Below are 17,143 nucleotides of genomic sequence, written 5' to 3'. Positions count from 1 at the left end.
CTGCCAGTTCACTCCCTAAATGGCCAGAGCTGAGCCAGTCTGAAGCTGGGAGCCAGGTGCTTCTTCTGGGTCTTCCATGTGGGTTCAGGGGCCAAGGCCTTGGGCCACCCTCGACTGTTTGCCCAGGCCGTTACCAAGGAGCTGGACGGGAAATAGAGCAATTGGGTCTAGAACTGGTACCCATATGGAATGCTTGTGCCACAGGTAGAGGTTTAGCGAGCTACACCATTGCACCAAACTCTAGCTTCGTACCTTTCACACGTTCTTCCCTCTTCCGCCCACTATTTCTTACCACGTGCCCTGTCTTTGCCCACTAAGACAAGTACAAAGCAGTAGACCCTGCTGTTCCACATGATCCAGAGAGGTCTCATACACAAGTCCCCTCATTTCAATATACGCTATAAGCAGGAAGACCATCCTTGTTCAAGTAGTGGGTGCTGAATTAACAGGAACACTTCCTTTCTCCCCCAACACTCCCTGTCATCTCCATGTCTGACAAAGTTCTGTCCCTTTGAGGAGCTCAAGGTGCTGGTGAGTAAAGCAGTGTGGATCAGCCAATTTCCAAGTTTCTCCCAAATCTAACAATGCATATGTATGAATCTTTAAGTATCCATGTATCAATAGGATATAAATTTATAAAGACCCTTAAAGTCCTATGTAGCCTAGTACTGAGAAAGGCCACTGTGTCTAGGCTACAACCTACCATGATGTTTGTTCCATCAATGCCATTAAGGGGAATTTCCTTTTATAAACTTTACTTTTCATGACTGGCAAGGTACAACAACAATCAAGCGTAATAGTCTATGCCGGAAATTAGAGTTTCTGTTGCATTTCTGTAGTGGAAGCTGTTTTGACTTATTTTCCTTTACTTTTTAAGAAAAATCAGGGCTTTTATATTTTAAAACTTGCCATTGTATATGTTTATGATACAAAATGAACAGCAGGGGCCCAAAGTCCAGTTTTAGAATGAGCGCAGTGCCTGTACCGCTGTGTCCATCTGATTTCCTCCCATTTCCTCACTCCTCCCCACCCCCACAAGCAAACTTGCTGGATTATATTAAAAAAAAAAACGACTTTGAATTTATTTATTCATAATTCACCCGCTTTTTAAATAAATGAGTTTGTCACCTAAGCATGAATTCCCAAGGCATGTAGCTTAGTTTTGCTTGCTCTCAAGGTATGCAAACTGATAGGCAAAGCATCTGTTCTCTCTGACAACTTCCTTTTTTCTCACTCAGTGTAACCTCTCTGGGAATCATTTAGACTGTCGCGATGAACTGTGTGGCACCGTCCTTCCCCCACTGTGACAGCAAGCCAGTTTATTTGGCTTGCATCCCGTCAGCAGACATTTGATTTGTTTCTTGTGTTGGCTATCCTGATCCATGCTGCTGATTATAATCATTCCTGTTTGTGTGTCGTGGTGCGTGTGTGTAATCCTTTTCCAAAGATTTGTACTTAGGAGTGCTATTGCTGGCTCGTGGAAGCATTTGACTTCGTAACAGTGCCAAATTATTGTTGTAGATGAGGGCAGCTACTTAGGTCCCCTGAGTTTCACTTGTTATTATCACATTTGTCTCCTCAGTTATTGAAAATCAAATGATATCTTGGGCCCAGCGCGATGGCCTAGCTGGCATGAGGCTAAAGTCCTCACCTTGAATGCTCTGGGATACAATATGGGTGCTGGTTCTAATACCGGCAACTCCACTTCCCATCCTGCTCCCTGCTTGTGGCCTGGGAAACCAGTTGAGGACGGCCCAAAGCCTTGGGACCCTCCACCCGCCTGGGAGACCCGGAAGAGCTCCTGACTCTTGCCTTTGGATTGGCACAGCACTGGCCGTTGCGGTCCCTTAGGGAGTGAACCATCGGATGGAAGATGTCTCTATGTCTCTTCTCCTCTCTGTGTATTTGGCATTGCCATAAAAACATAATAATAAAATGATATCTTGGGTGGACGTTTGGCATGGTGGTTTATTTGCTTTTTCAGACTCGTGCTTTCCATCAAGGAGGATCTGGTCTGAGTACTGACCTCTCGGCTTCTGATTTCAGCTTCCAACTGAAGGGCATCCCAGGAGGCAGCAAGTGACGGCTCTACTCCTTGGGTCCCTACACCTATGTTGGAGATCGGGGTAGAGCTGCTAGTTTTGGCCTTGTCCTATCTCTTTCTGCATTTCAAATAAATAACAAATAAATTGAAATGTTTTCTCATTTTGAACAGCATCTAATTTTCAGTTGGATTATCTGTGAGATTCATGACCTTGCCATAGGTTCATGAAATGTTCATGTTTCTTTGTAAAATGCCTGTTCATATGCTTTGCTTTTTTTTCCCCTGTAAAGTTGCCATTTTCTTATTTATTTATGAGTCTTATATAGTCTGCAATCCACTCCTTCGCCAATTATATCTCTTCTAAATATCCTCTCCCAGTTCATGTTCTGCCTTTTCAGAACTGCCAATAAGCACATTTCTCAAAACGTTTTTTAAATGGCCCAAACCACTCGAAAATAGTGACCCTCAGATTAGCCCTTTCAATATGATAGGATGAGAAACGTGACTGCTAAATGAACCACGTTTTCTTTAGTTTAATCAAGTTTCCTTACTAATATGAAACCATTGTTTTACATGACGTAAACTCATTGTTCCTGTCTGAGACTTGTTCATGAGGGAGGGTCACCCGTACTTGCTCTCATGCATTCTCCCTGAGATCGGGGAACGGTGTCCGGGAGGCCTCACAGAAGAGGTTGGACAGTATTTCTTTTAATGTTGGATCCCCCAGAATAATTTACATCAATTTGGAACACTCTGTTTTGAAAGTTAAATAAAATGTGTCCATAAAGCACATGTCTTTGTATTTTCTTTGTGGAAAGACTTGTATCTTTTAATTAACATTATAGAAATTTGATTTTAATCTGTTTTGGTAAATTATATTTTTCTACTGATTATTTGACCAATCTGTCTTGTTTGTAATCCTGTGTTCTATCTGAAACGGTCCCAATGCATTTTTTTTAATGTAGTTTTCTTTTTTTGTTAAGATTTATTTATTTTTATTGGAAAGTCAGATATACAGAGAGGAGGAGAGACAGAGAGGAAGACCTTCCATCCAATGATTCATTCCCCAAGTGACAGCAACGGCCGGTGCTGTGCCGACCTGAAACCAGGAGCCAGGAACCTCCTCCAGGTTTCCCATGCAGGTGCAAGGTGAGGGCTTTAGCTGCTAGGCCACCGCACGGGCCCTCTGATGCATTTTTAAAAATCCCAATAGAGGAGCATTTTAGGCTCATCCTTTTCATTTTTCTGTGGGAATATCTGTTTAACACATTGGTCAACTAGACAGAAGATCAGTTTTCACTCAAGTACAGTTTAGCCAAGTGTTTCTAAAAACAGTTTTTTTTGTTTCCTTAAAGTTAATACTTTAGATTGTCTACAGGACTATGTAAGATATTACTTGCTCACTACCCCATCACACACAATGTGCCCGGATGTGTCATGAACTCCAGTGACAGCTGGGTGGCAATTATTTTTGAATCTGCATCATTAGATGGCAGGGTAGCACAGCCATTAAAAAGCACCATGAAGAGAAAAGACAAACAAGATCAGCAACAGGCCCTTACTTTATGAACTTCTATCTCTTCTGAACACTTTCATCCCTAAAATTTAAATGAAAGTACAGGACCAACAATCGTATTAAACGTGAACCTCCCAAATTATCTGGGTTTCCGTATAAATAGCTGATGTAGAAACTATAGTAACTCTCCTTGATCTCTTCAGAGAAAAGATTGTAACTCTGGTTGTAATTAACTCATTTGTTTCCAAAAACAACTGTTTATTAACCACATTCAAGTTCAAGTATAACTACATAGGATAATGCTCATTTTGGTGCATTACCGAATTCACCATAACAGCCTGTGATTCCACGTTTCGTGGTGTCTCCAGCTGCCACCGAAACATAAAATTCATGGACACTAATTTTGAAAATATTTTGCAGGAAGAAAGTGTGATTTTAGATTCTGAGGTAATGGGTGGGCCAATGGCGCAATGGATAACGCATCTGACTACGGATCAGAAGATTCTAGATTCTGAGGTGGATGAGCATGTTAAAAGGCTCCAGCAAGAATACATGAAAACAGAAAAGAACTGGAGAGAAACTGACAAGAGAATGAGCCAGACTTTGGGACTTAGAAGAAAGATGATCAGAAACAGAACACCTCGGAGAGATGTTCTGAAAATGTTTCTTTTCCTGAAGTGCCCTTACCAGGTGTCTTCATTCGTTCACCACACTCTCCGGCTGCAGGGTCTCGATGCTTTTTTCCTCTCTCTGAGTGGTCATGGGCTAGTCCAGTAAGGCAGTGGGTGAGATTCTCCCTCGGGTATTGGCAGTGGATTGCAGGGAGTTACTTTGGATGACAGTCACTGATTGCCTTCATAATCAAAGACTTGCCTGCTACTGGACATATTGTGGCGGGGGTGAGGGGTATTTTGAGAGTGCAAATTACTTTGCTTACTTTTCAACAATCGTGATCGTTAAGAAATTGTTAGAATGTAACTTCACTCAAAATATTTTCTTTATGATCACAAGTCATTTCCTGCCATGCCTTATAGAAGCCTAAGGTGTAACTCAAATAACCTTTTATTTATTTTACTTAAAGGGGACATTCAAAATGTCTTCTCACAATTGTAATGTAATTTTAGTTGCAGCATAGAATGATAGATTCATCAGAGTTGTTACATGTATGCACAATTCATGGAAAAATTCTGTAGGTGCAATTGATCAAACTGAAAATGAACATTTTACATATTCCCCCACCACACACACACAAAAATTTGTTACATGTTCTTTTTAATAACAGTATCATTTGCAAACATTTGAATGCAAGCTCATTCTCTGAGGTATTCATGAATTAATTTATTTAACCCTCTCAACAGCCCATCCTGGTTTTTTGTTTGTTTATGTTTCATCTTCATTTTGCAGTCTCCAGGAATAATAGCTGGTAACCTTTGGCTGTTGGAAAAGCAATGATGATTGGACAACCCTACAGTATAGTGTTAGAGCAAAACCCTGTCAAATAGATACACTATAAGCTCCTTAATTATATGAAGAAGTCTGAAACATCCGGTAGTTCCCAAAGTGCCTAGCAGAATACTGTATGTGAAACAGAAATGCACCATGGAGTTTTGTGATTACGGGCTGACTGTATGACTGATGATTGACAAGCCCTGCCTGATCCTGAAGTTGGGGTCTTAATGGGTTTTCACTGGACTGGCTGGGGTCTTTCATGGTAAGGCTGAGGTCCCTGCAGGCCTGTGTGATGGGGCATACAGGAGTGAGAGCTCAGGCTCTGTGTCTTCCCACTGTGGTGCCGGTATGACATCCCCACTCCATCATCTTCAACACTGGGACTTATTGTCATCTTTTGTATCCTGATACAGTGAAAAACGGCAGCATTGTTGCCCAGAAAGTACAAATCATGAAGAAATACAGTGCAAACCTAGACTGAGGGACACTCTGAAAAGTAATTGATCTCTGCTTTTCAACAATGCTAAGGATATTTAGAAACTGTTTGGGGCTGGGGGCTCATTGTCACATGAGATCTTTGATTAGATTCAAGACCTGGCAGCTGAGAGGATTTTCAATTTTCCTGATTTTGAGTGTCTTTATACTTGGGAAATACATGTTGAAAAACTAGGGTGTTGCTACCCTGCAGCATGGACTTGGTGCACGGAGCCGATAATAAGACGTGTGCACTCTGACTGATGGTCGAAAGATGCAGTTTATTAATGGGGCTGCCTGGATTAGAACTGGTGCCCTTACGGGATCCTGGCGTGCTCAAGGCAAGGACTTTGGTCGCTATACTATCGCGCTGGGCTTGGTATTAAAGTTTTGATACCTGGTACTTTCTCCAAGTTCCTGCTAAACACACCCTGGGAAGCTGTGATGATGGCTCAAGTGATTGGATTCCTGCCACCCAAGCGGGAGACCTGGATTCATCCTAAGGCTCCGCCTCTAGCCAGGGCCCTTGCAGATACATGTGAAGTGAACCAATAATGGCAGTGCTCTGTCTCTCAAACAAATTAGTAATAATGAAAAGAGATTGGAAAAGTTGAGTAAAGGGTGTTTTTTGAGCTCTATATTTCTGCAGCTTTACTATGAAATAAACTTAACATTATTTCCAACAGAGGGAAGAAAGAGAGTGCGAGAAAGGAGAGATTGGAATTATTCATCTGTTGCTTCATTCCCCAAATAACTTCAATGGCCAGGGCTGAGCCAATCAGAAGCCAGGAAAGAGGAGCCTTTTCTAGGTCTTCCATGTGGATGCAGGGGCCAAAGGACTTGAACCATTCCCGACTGCTTTCCCAGGCCATAAGCAGGGAGCAGGAGGGGAACTAACCACAGCCCAGAAGGGATGCCTGCACAGGTGGAAGAGTGACCTGATGTACCACCATGCCAGCCCCTATTTATTTAGCTAAATCAGAGGCACAGAGAGGGAGAGACAAACACAAAGGGATCGTCCATCTGCTACTTAACTTCTCACCTGTTTGCATCTGCCAGTGCTGCGTGCCAGGCTGAAACTAGGAGCCAGCATCTTCATCCAGCTCCTCCTACATGAGGGGCATGGGCCCAATCACTTGGGCCATTTTCTGCTGCTTTTCCCAGGCCATTTGCAGGGAGCTGGGTTGGATGTGGAATAACTAGAATACAAACTGGTGCCCATGTGGGATGCTGGCATCTGGTGACCTCACTTGCTATGCCACAGCGCTGGTCCCACTGTTTGCTGCATCATTTTCCATTGTTTGCTTCCATCTGAACTTACTGCTTGCCTGGCAGGATACTGCGATCAAGTATTTTTTTAAGGGTTACTTTTCCCAAATCTAGCGATTTTTTGGTCCTATTGCAGAAAAATACCCATGAAGTTTACCTAAAGAAATGTAACATCCTGGCACCTTGGCTGGGTGACTCATAGTTAATAGTCATATTTATTTGGACACCCCATTCAGCTGGTTCTGCGTTCAAAGTTTTCAATGTATAGATTCGGAATTCTTCCACTTTGTCTTTATCTTTGCTGTTCATTTCAATCTTCTGTCCTTTACTTTGCCTCCAAGTTTCTAAAAATAGTTAGTATATTATTTTTAACTAGTATTCAAATATTATAATTATGGAGTAATTTACTTCCTTACATTGTAATGTATTTCCTTGTAATCTGATATATCCATTGATTTTTCTTTTATCAGATGTTCAGAGAAGTCTAGCTTCTTACAGGAACAGATATTTACAACAAATCAAGGCCCATTTTGGAATCCTATTCAGAAAACATACTGACTTCTTTTTCAGTGGTGGACAATCCAATTCATATTGCATTCCAAGAAAAAATAAAGCAGCACACAGATGAAGACATACTGAAACGTTAGTGGACCCTGGGGGGGTGGCCTGAATCGATCTGTTATCTGTAGGATTCTGGAGTTAGGGAAGCTCTCCTGTGGTGGAGTGTGCAACTCAATGGAGCAACTACTGTGGAAGAAAAAAAAATTCCTTCTGATGTAAGGGAAGGAGCAGAGACAAAGATTTACAAAGTACACTTGACATTACAAAGCATCTTTGGCAAGCTAGCAACCTGTCAATTTTATGACATGAAACACATGGCAAAGCATGATAACATCATCCTGGCAATGGGCAGAGTACAGACTTCTCCTGGCAGTGATCTGCACGGCAAACATGAGGTTTCAAACAGCTTAATAGAAAGGGATGTTGGAGCAACAAAGTTGTGAAACACCAAGTGAAGACGGCGTGCTTGTTTTCTGTAGATGGCAGTGATTTTGCTGTTCCAGATTTTCTTACACCAGCCTTATTGCCTACACCTGCTCAAAACGTATCTTTATTTAGATTCTCAACATTATTTTGCCTCAACAGATATGAAGATGACGGCTACATGTTTCCTCCTCCCAAATGTTTTTGGGGCGATCCCAGCCTTTTTGTCATTATGAAGGACAAGGTATGTACTATATTAATACCAGCACTTGACATTGTCCATCTTCACACCCTCATTTGTTCATAAGTGGAAGGTGGTCTATTTTCTTTTCTTTTTATTATTATTATTGTTAATAACATTGTTATTATGATACAGTTTTACAGGTGCTTGGATTTCCCCTGCTTGTCCCACAACCCTCCCCCCATGGTGCATAACCACAGTTCAAGTTCAGTTGAGATTCCTTCATTGCAAGCACATACCCAGCATTGAGTGCAGCAGCTTATTGTCCTGATAACTTTAACGGCTTCTTGGGGAGGCCTTCCCTGGTCTGATGGCAAAGCTAACAAAGTAAAAAATATGGAACGCTTCACGAATTTGCATGTCATCCTTGCGCAGGGGCCATGCTAATCTTCTCTGGATCGTTCCAATTTTAGTACATGTGCTGCCGAAGCGAGCACAGGTGGTCTATTTTCAATTGTGTTTTTGTCACCTTTGCAAATATACTAAACTGCAACTAGTTCATTTATTGTAAAATCATAGTTAAGTTTAGGGATGTCTTATTATGTAACTATTTTATGTATCATGGGGCAGTGATTCCATTCTTCTTTTCAGGTGCAAGTGTCCATACCTGTGTGAAAAACCCTTTCAGCATCAATGCCTGTGAATTTTTTTTTTTTGTATTTGGACAAAGAGGCTCACCAAGGTTGATGATTGTGTATGGCCGTAGCTGCTCTCGTGGCTGCCCCTCACATGTATGGGATCAAGCATCCAGGAAGACTGTCCCAAACCCTAACCTTCCTAGAGAGACATAGTTGAGACACTGATTTTGCACAGCCCCCATTTTCCTTCTTGAAAGACAAAGGAAAGGAAGCAGGATTTCCACATTCACTTCAGAGTGCGCTACATACTGTCTCAGAACTTCCTGCAGAGCCAGCTGAAACTTTGTAATAAGCTGTTTTGATTTATTGTTGTAATAAAGGTTGATAGCTGAAAATCACCCTGTAAAAATGCTAATAAGTTTCAATACTCTTTATCAATAGATGTTTCAGTTGTTCATTAATTATGCAATAAAATACTACCTGAAGAGTGCTTGTTTGTGATTTGAGTTCTTGTAATTCTGTGACCCAACTTTTACTTCCAAGGATGTCTTAGTTTTTGTTTGTTTTAAAAAGGTAGATACTGATGGAAAGGAAAGATCTTGCATCCATTGGTTCACTTTCCAAATAGCCAATTTAAAGCCAAGGGCAAAGACTTTCTCTTCCATGTCCCCCACGTGGGCACAGCGTCCCAAGGATCTGGACCATCTTCTATTGCTTTCCCAGGCCACAAACAGGGAGCTGGGTTGGGTAAGTGGTGTAGCTGGGACACAAACCAGTTCCCAGATGGGATCCTGGTGCATGCAATGTGAGGATTTAGCCATTGAACCATTGTGCCAGGCCCCAACTGATTATATCTTGAGAAAATCCCAGGCTTATTAATGTTCAATTTGTTAGCTTCTTTCCTTTAAAAATATGCTATTTTAAAATAATCTAGTCCCCAGCCCAAAATTTCCATTTATTTCCTTTCTTTAGAATGTACTTAGTCCTTAAAAACTTCCCCTTTATGTACCATATTTGTCCCCTACCTTATCAGTTCTACATTGTCTTAATATTTTCTCCCAACTGACTTTGGGAGGTTCTTAAATTTCTTTCCTTAGAAGGCACACAGTATCCATGGCTGAAGTTGAAGGAAGCCTCCCTTAGGCTGGGGCAGAACTGTAGGGAAAGTGCAACAAAGTTTGGCGACAAACAAGCAAGGAGCTGACTTTGAGTACAGATTCATGCACATCTTGTCTTTTAATGGTTTCTCTATTCTCAGCACATGTACAGACCTGCCACTTACTAAACATTGCACATTGGCTCAACTATATTTTCTCTAGGGCTGAACCCACTCACAGAACACATTTCCTAAGGGAATAGTGAAGCCTTGCAGGTGTTTAGTGTTGAGATATCCTAGTGCTCTTGTTAGACATCTGGCCCGGTGCTGATCCTCACTCCCGCTTACTGTTAATGCAGATGCTGTGAGGCAGCAGTGATGGCTTGAGCAAACTATGTTCTGGCCAAATGTGTAGGAGACTTAGATTGGGGTTTTGGCTCCTGGGCATTTAGAGGGAACCCCAGAGAGTGTGAGCTTATCTCATTTTCTGCCCCAATTCTTCCCCTAAAAAGAAAGCTAGCCTATGGGGACCTCCCTATAGTCCGAGGGTCCACATTTTCTACCCTCTGTTTTTGCTCTCTCATTTCAAGGGTCTCTTTTGCACCACAGCTCCCTCTTGCTTCTGTTTTACCCCTGCTAGAGCTGGGACAAATCTTTCCTTTCTTGTGAAATCTTGTACCTGCCTAAGGAAGCTTAATGCCTTACCTCTAACAAATAATGTGTTGCTTACAATGAGCGGATGCTTCCACTAAGATTTAAGAATTCTTCTTGTTACACTCTTTGCTTTATATTACAAAGGACAAATTCTCAATGGGGATAAATCTTACTTAATCCAAGAATATAATTTTCAGTCTCCCATCAGCTTGCATCACGTCGGGACACAGTCGGACAATCTGGAATCCTACAGTTCACAGCTCGTTAAAGCCCATATGTGTGATGTTCTTGCTTTTGTTCTTTCTCCCCTATTTGGCAAGGTCTCTGAGAAATCACACATATGTAAAAAAGAAAAAGCATCTGCAATTAAGACTTTATTTCATTCATATTAGATATAACATGTGCAACTTGAATGTACAAATTCTGAACAGAATATAAAAAAGAAGAAAAAACAACAATGAAAACTTGAGTAGATTCATGCAAAGAAATGAATGGGACACTGCAGATGTCACCGACCCTGTTTTACAACCTTGAATCATGACAAATGCAAATAGCTACTAACAGATTTCCAACTGCGGACAGCCAGGGAAGTCCAACACCAGGAAAACTGGGAGCTAAATAAGGAAAGAGGTGGAACTTCCCCAGAATTCAGACAGCATGCTACAAACTTACTTCACTATTTTTAAAATAGTCCTTGATAAGCATCTAATCCTGGAATTAGAAAGTACATCCAAAGAATTTCAAAATAATTTACCTTTTGCTTTAGAAATGTATCCTTGCAAAAGAAACACTACCAGCTATCGGTTGATAGACAATCAAGGGTTTCATTTAAAGTGCATTTGTATGCTCACACATACTGAGGTGCTACAGAAAAAGGAAGCCTTCCAGAAAGGAGGTTCCTGAATAACGACTTCAGGAAATCACTTTCCCACTCTGCAGGCCTTGAGCATCTCGTGTTCACGGTGCTGCCCCTTTGCTTCTTCAGTAACACCTGTATAGACTCTCTTCAGCCAACCCTGAAGAAAACCTTTGGCCTTGGAGGATGCAACAAGTTCAGAGCAGTGGTCCTTTCTAGTTAGTGTTTCTGTGACCGAATGAGGCTTTCATCTCCGTAAAACACCACAGTTACTTCAATAACAGAGAAAAACCCAATACAAATGACATACATAGTCCAAGACCCCTCTATACGGCTTCCCCAATGCAACCGCACACTCCTCCAATACCATCGGTGACTGATGCCACTCCAATACGCTACCTAGCTGATTATGCTTATATATTTCATTTTTAATTTCATTCTTTTATATACATGTTTTTGGTAGTTATAGTAAAGATGCTGGTGAGAAGTACTTTAACATTTTGTAACGCGTGCAAAAGTAAAACCACTGATTGTATTTTTTACAACTATTCAGCCCCAACAAATATTATGACAAGCGGATAAGCAATATCATGACTTGAAAAGGTACTCTCAGCATAATGCTGCAATTCAAAATATGGCACGAAAGCAACGATACAGATAACAGTCCCGGTGGCTAATGGTAGCCAGGTTTTGGCCAATTCGATTAAAGTTGATATTTGATTATATAAAAAGGCTTCCGAAAGTACTGAAAAGGAAACATTGTCCATGAAAGAGAATTCAACAATGTTTACAAAATGCCAAAATTTCTATTCTGTCCTCCCTCCCCTTAATCCATAAATAATTAATGAAGTCCCCCTTGTTCCCCACCCGCCCTGGCCTCAAAAAGATTTACAAAGATAAATTTAGCTCAGTGAACAGAACTAAAAGATGACTGTTGTTCCACAGTACCAGGTTGAAAGCTCAAGCACTTTCATAAGAATTCATATACATTGTCTCTTGAGGAATATAAATAATCCCATAGTGTTGCTCTTCTGAGTTGTGGAGACTTCTCACTTCGGAGTTAGAACCGTCCTTGTGCTTTGAATGAAACATGAGCTCTAAAGCAGGAAGCTGATGGTCCTCAGAACTCACCAGCTTCAAAGTTCGTTGTGAGAATTCTTCTCTGCTGCTTTGAACATCAGGATGGAATTGAAAATTTTGAGAGCAGGGCCCAGTTTAATACTCATGATTTTAACAATGTCCGTCTGGGTCATAAGCAGAAACGCTTCTCCATCAATTTGCTGGAATAGGGGAAAAGACAAAAGAATGCAGATTAACTGGAGGCAGTGCATGGCAACTGTGGATTCCAGCTTCAGCTGCCCAGCCGGCTGTCCTTCTGCATGGCAAGGCTGAAAAGCCGACGCAGACATTGACATACGCCACGTTTCCTGATCTATAATCCCACCGAAAATGTGAGCAGGGAGGAAAGGAAAACACATTTATTTGAAATTCCTAATTAGGTGCTGAGGCAGACAGAATATATAAAAATTTGGGATACCTTAAATCCAGCTCATATCATAATGGACTTTTAATTTGGGAAAGATAATGCACAGACAAGTAATTGTAGATATAAACAACTTCAGGCACAGGTAAGAGCTATGTGTTAATGTAGGTTCAAAAATTTAATGCAAAAAAAAAAAAAGAGATAAAGTGAATTTTCCATGAACTTTGTGAGGTTCTCAGTGTATTGCTAGCAAGACCATATCAGTCGTCATTTATAGAAGGAAAAGCAGTGACCAAGCAGAACACTTGACCTTGTGCACCTAGAACATAACCTGGGTGGTCAGACTGACCATGCTGGTGCTTATTTCTGCTCCTTAAGTAATGAACACCCTTGTGTTTGTGGGCTCTTCCTTTTCTGTTTTCTTTTTCTCTCATGATTTATTTATTTATTTGAAAGGCAGAGTTAAAGAGAAAGGAAGAGACAGAGAGGTGTCTTACCTGCTGTTCATTCCCCAAATGGCTGCAATGGCCAGGACTGGGCACATCAAAGCCAGCTGCCAGGAGCCTTACCTGGTCTCCCAGGTACGTGCAGGGGCCTGAAGACCTGAGATACCTTCTGCCACCTGCCCAGGTGCATTAGCAGCCAGTAGGATGGAAAGTAGAGCAGCCTGAGCTTAAACCAGCAAGCATACGGGATGTCACTGTGACCTTCTGTGCCTTCAGCCACCAAGCCACAACACAAGCCCGTGCGCCTTTTCAGATATGAAAAGTCGATGCTTCTAGAGAATGGTGTGCTTTTTCTTTTCTTTTGAATTTTTGAATTATGTGGTACAATTTTGTAGAGATTGGGATTCCTGAACCCAGCACGGTGGCCTAGAAGCTAAAGTCTTCGCCTTGAACACACTGGGATCCCATATGGGTGCCGGTTCTAATGCCGGCAGCCCTGTTTCCCATCCAGCTCTCTGCTTGTGGCCTGGAAAAGCAGTCGAGACGGCCCAAAACCTTGGGATCCTGCACCTGCATGGGAGACCCAGAAAAGCTTCTGGCTTGAAATCAGTTCAGCTCTCACCGTTGCAGCAGCTTGGGGAGTGAATCACGGGATGGAAGATCTTCCTCTCTGTCTTTCCTTGTCTATATTTAAGTTCCCAATAAAAATTAGGTCTTTTTTTTAAAAAAGCTATTCCCCTGCCTGAGTTTTAAATGATGACAGTACTTTTATCATAAGCATTAGATAGCATAAAATGGTATTGTTACAAAAATTCCTTTGCATTTCAATGTATAAGAAGATATTTTACACAAATGCTAATGCTGCCTATTGGATAACTATGAGTCAATCTGTCAGATTCAACAAAACCCATCTCTTCCTGCCTATCAATTCAGCACATTTCACCATTCATATTTCTGTACTCTGATGCCATGAAGGAACATACTATGATTTAGTGGTACACTTACTTCATCTTTAAACACCTTCCCATGCTCTTCGCACCCAGGTAAGCTCTGTATAAACTCTGACACCTGTCAAAATATCAAAATTCTTCATGAAAACAAGAAAAACAAAAAGAGAAAGAAAGGCAGAATCTAAATGCTGCAGGCTCAAAATACAGATTAACCCTACATCGCTATGTCTACCTCTGTAGAGGACACGGCTCCTGCACGTGGCGCTGACAAAGGAAAGGATGTGTACCTCGTCTGTGCTCCATTTGGAAACCTTGCTGGCAGGAATTCCAGCGACCGTCGGAAGAAGTTTGCTTTGCTGCTCCCAGCGCAAGGGCAGACACGGAATCGGAGACTTGAAGGAGAGAAATACAGCAGAGCGCCGCTGTGCCTGCTGCACAGCAGAGTCCTCACGGGTACCTGCACAGGCGAACACAGTTGAGAAGTTAGTCTCCTCAAAGCAGCACCAGTCCCCAGTTCTAGGTATCTCCCCCAAACAGTGATAAAGGGGTGGTAATAGGGCACTTAAAGCACTGATTCCTTTCCAGTTAAGTAAACCCCGTGCACAGCTACATTCCCCTTGGTCTTTCCTAAAGGCCACTATAAGAAACAAGGCGCAAATTCAATCTGCATTTTTGCTTCATCATCTACCATTAAACATACACTTCATCATGTCTTTGAAAAGATCAGGGCCAGTGCAGCAAAGTGGCTCTAGAGGTTAATCCTCTCCTCTTCCTAAAACACCAGCATCCCATAAGTGCTGCTCGAGGTCCTGGCTGCTCCACTTCAGATCCTGTAATCCACTGATGGCTTGTTAAAGCAGCACAAAATGGTCCAGCATGGACCGAAGCTTTGGGCCCCATCATCCACGTGGGAGACTCACAAGAACCTCCCGGCTCTTGGCTTCCTATCAGCTCAGTTCCAGCCACTGTGGCCATTTGGGGAGTGAACCAGTGGGTGGATGACCTCTCTCTGTCTCTCCTTCTCTCTGTAAATATACCTTATAAATAAAAATAAAAAATATTAAAAATATTATTTACTTGAAAGGGCTACAGAGAAAAAAAGAGAGAGAGAGAGAGAGAGAGAGAGAGAGAGAGAGAGAGAGAGAGAATCTTCCATCTGCTCATTCAGTCAGATGCCCACAAAGCTCAAGGAGGGGTGAGTTTGAAGCCAGAAGTCAGAATGTGGGTGCAGGGGCCCCAGGACCAGAGTCCTTCCTAGATGCATTAGCAGGAAGCTGGATCAGAAGTGGAGCACCAGGGACTTGCATTGGTGCCCATACATTCAGTCTTGCAGGCAGTGGCTTTACCTGTTATCCTATAACAATGGTCCATTCTGTCCTTTAACACTGTTTGCTTAATGCATCAGATAAGAAATATGTGCTAGAGGTTTTTTTTTTTTTTTAAGATTTATTTTTATTACAAAGTCAGATATACAGAGAGGAGGAGAGACAGAGAGGAAGATCTTCTGTCTGTTGATTCATTCTCCAAGTGTGTGGCTGCAACGGCCAGTGCTGTGCCAATCCGAAGCGAGGAGCCTGGAGCCTCTTTGGGGTCTCCCTGAGGGAGCAGCGTCCCAAGGCTTTGGGCTGTTCTCGATTGCTTTCCAGGGTACAAGCAGGGCATTGGATGGAAAGTGGAGCTGCCAGGATTAGAACTGGCATTCATATGGAACCCTGGCACATACAAGATGAGGGCTTTAGCAGCCAGGCTACTGTGCTAGAGTTTTAATGGCAAAGCCAGTAATTCTCATCTTAGAAAACTGTGTTTGTTTCCCTTTCTGCTTAGTATGTTATAAAGGTCAAGAGCCAAGAAGCAGACCAAAGTATTTACTACTTAGAGGTTAATATACTTCTCTCCTTTTTTTGTCTCAGCCGTGGTTGGTTCTTTCAGCTTTTATTAATTAATCATATTGGCTTGCTAAGTAGCTAATGCAATTTTCTATGAAAGAGGAAATGAAATGAATAAACAAATAAACTAACAAAAAATCCAGGAGGAATTCAAATGCTTTTGTTGTTCTTCATTTTTGTAGTTAAAAACAACATCTACACACTTCAGCTTATGCGCTGCAGCTTAGGAATCCAAAGCCGACTCGCTGCTATTTCCTAAAATAACCACTCTGAAAGATGAGTGCTGTGCTTGGGCTCTCGGAGCATGTCAATAATTATCTCTGTAGGATCCCCTGGAACAGAAAGGTTTTTCTAGAAAGTACTTAATGAAGGTACTCTAGCTCAGAAGGGCACTGCTTGCTCTTTTTTCTCACACAGATCAACTCCAGGCATACTTGAATTCCATCACAAGTCCTCGCCCAAGGACTGCCTAGTGTAGGCTTCAGGATCTTGAAGGATGTGTATTTTTAAGTAAGGTTTCTTTCCTTAGAGGGCCAGATTTACACAAAGTGCACAATCTCACTGAATTTCCACAACTGTGCCCATGAAACTTACACTCAGGCCCAAAGACAGGACACGGCTGAGACCTTGTTCCTGTGACATGCTTCCGGACGACCAACACCAGTGATTCATGGACCTTGCTTTTGAATAGCATTTTTTAAGAAAAACACGCTGTCTGGCGCTTATCTCCTGTTGTGATAGCATGTTTGTAAGATATATAAATGCTGCTATGTGCAGCTATGGTTCTCTCTGCCTTATTCCTGTGTATAGCAGTCATGGGGTGCTGGCGCTGTGGCACAGCCCTCCTGTGCTGGCGCTGGTTGCACTCCAGGATGCTCCACTTCTGACTCAGCTCCGTCTAATACGCCTGGGAAGCAGTGAGAGAGGACTCAACTGTTTAGGCCCCTTCCACCCACTGTGGATGAAGCTCGTGGCTCTTCACTCCAGCCTAGCCTCCTGCAGGCTACACTAACACATCCTCACCAAGGGCTGGCACCAGGAGGTGAGTGATGATGGCACATCTTAACCATATTTTATGGCTACTGAAGATGACAAACCCTTCTTGCATTTTCTGTCCACATGGTAGACATCTTTTCTAAAGGGTTCTTCATGTTTTAAGGCCACTTTTCTAATGGGTTGTCTTGCCTTTTCCTCACTGATTATTATAATCGGGATCT

At 42.2% G+C, this 17,143-nt stretch overlaps 2 protein-coding genes and 1 non-coding gene across 5 annotated transcripts in view; 1 reads left to right on the top strand and 2 right to left on the bottom strand.

Moving 5' to 3' along the window:
• The window catches only part of SAMD3 (sterile alpha motif domain containing 3), a 51,537-nt gene extending 42,558 nt beyond the window's left edge, over positions 1–8,979 (top strand). The window contains 8 exon segments of the mRNA XM_040965381.1: positions 3,981–4,007; positions 4,077–4,250; positions 7,223–7,394; positions 7,899–7,943; positions 7,946–7,984; positions 8,569–8,633; positions 8,636–8,672; positions 8,675–8,979. Coding sequence (XP_040821315.1) covers positions 3,981–4,007; positions 4,077–4,250; positions 7,223–7,394; positions 7,899–7,943; positions 7,946–7,984; positions 8,569–8,633; positions 8,636–8,672; positions 8,675–8,772 — 657 coding nt within the window. The 3' untranslated portion in view covers positions 8,773–8,979.
• Positions 8,308–8,414, bottom strand: LOC121146315. The gene has a single exon (XR_005882183.1). It is a non-coding gene; the product is annotated as a U6 spliceosomal RNA (small nuclear RNA).
• Positions 8,980–10,666: 1,687 nt separating the features above from the next.
• L3MBTL3 (L3MBTL histone methyl-lysine binding protein 3) overlaps positions 10,667–17,143 on the bottom strand; it is a 96,914-nt gene continuing 90,437 nt past the window's right edge. For all 3 annotated transcript variants that reach the window (XM_040965378.1, XM_040965379.1, XM_040965380.1), the window contains 3 exons: positions 14,328–14,497; positions 14,096–14,158; positions 10,667–12,441 (listed from right to left, as the gene is read on the bottom strand). In XM_040965378.1, the coding sequence (XP_040821312.1) occupies positions 12,298–12,441; positions 14,096–14,158; positions 14,328–14,497 (377 nt within the window). In that variant the 3' untranslated portion in view covers positions 10,667–12,297. The remainder of the gene's footprint in view (positions 12,442–14,095; positions 14,159–14,327; positions 14,498–17,143) is intronic.

This window comes from Ochotona curzoniae, unplaced genomic scaffold, assembly GCF_017591425.1.
Source record: "Ochotona curzoniae isolate NIBS_2020 unplaced genomic scaffold, NIBS_Ocur_1.0 scaffold_3890, whole genome shotgun sequence".
Taxonomy (NCBI): Eukaryota; Metazoa; Chordata; class Mammalia; order Lagomorpha; family Ochotonidae; genus Ochotona; species Ochotona curzoniae.
The sequence above is the reverse complement of the archived record's forward strand: the minus strand, read 5'-3'. Positions and strand labels throughout refer to the sequence as shown.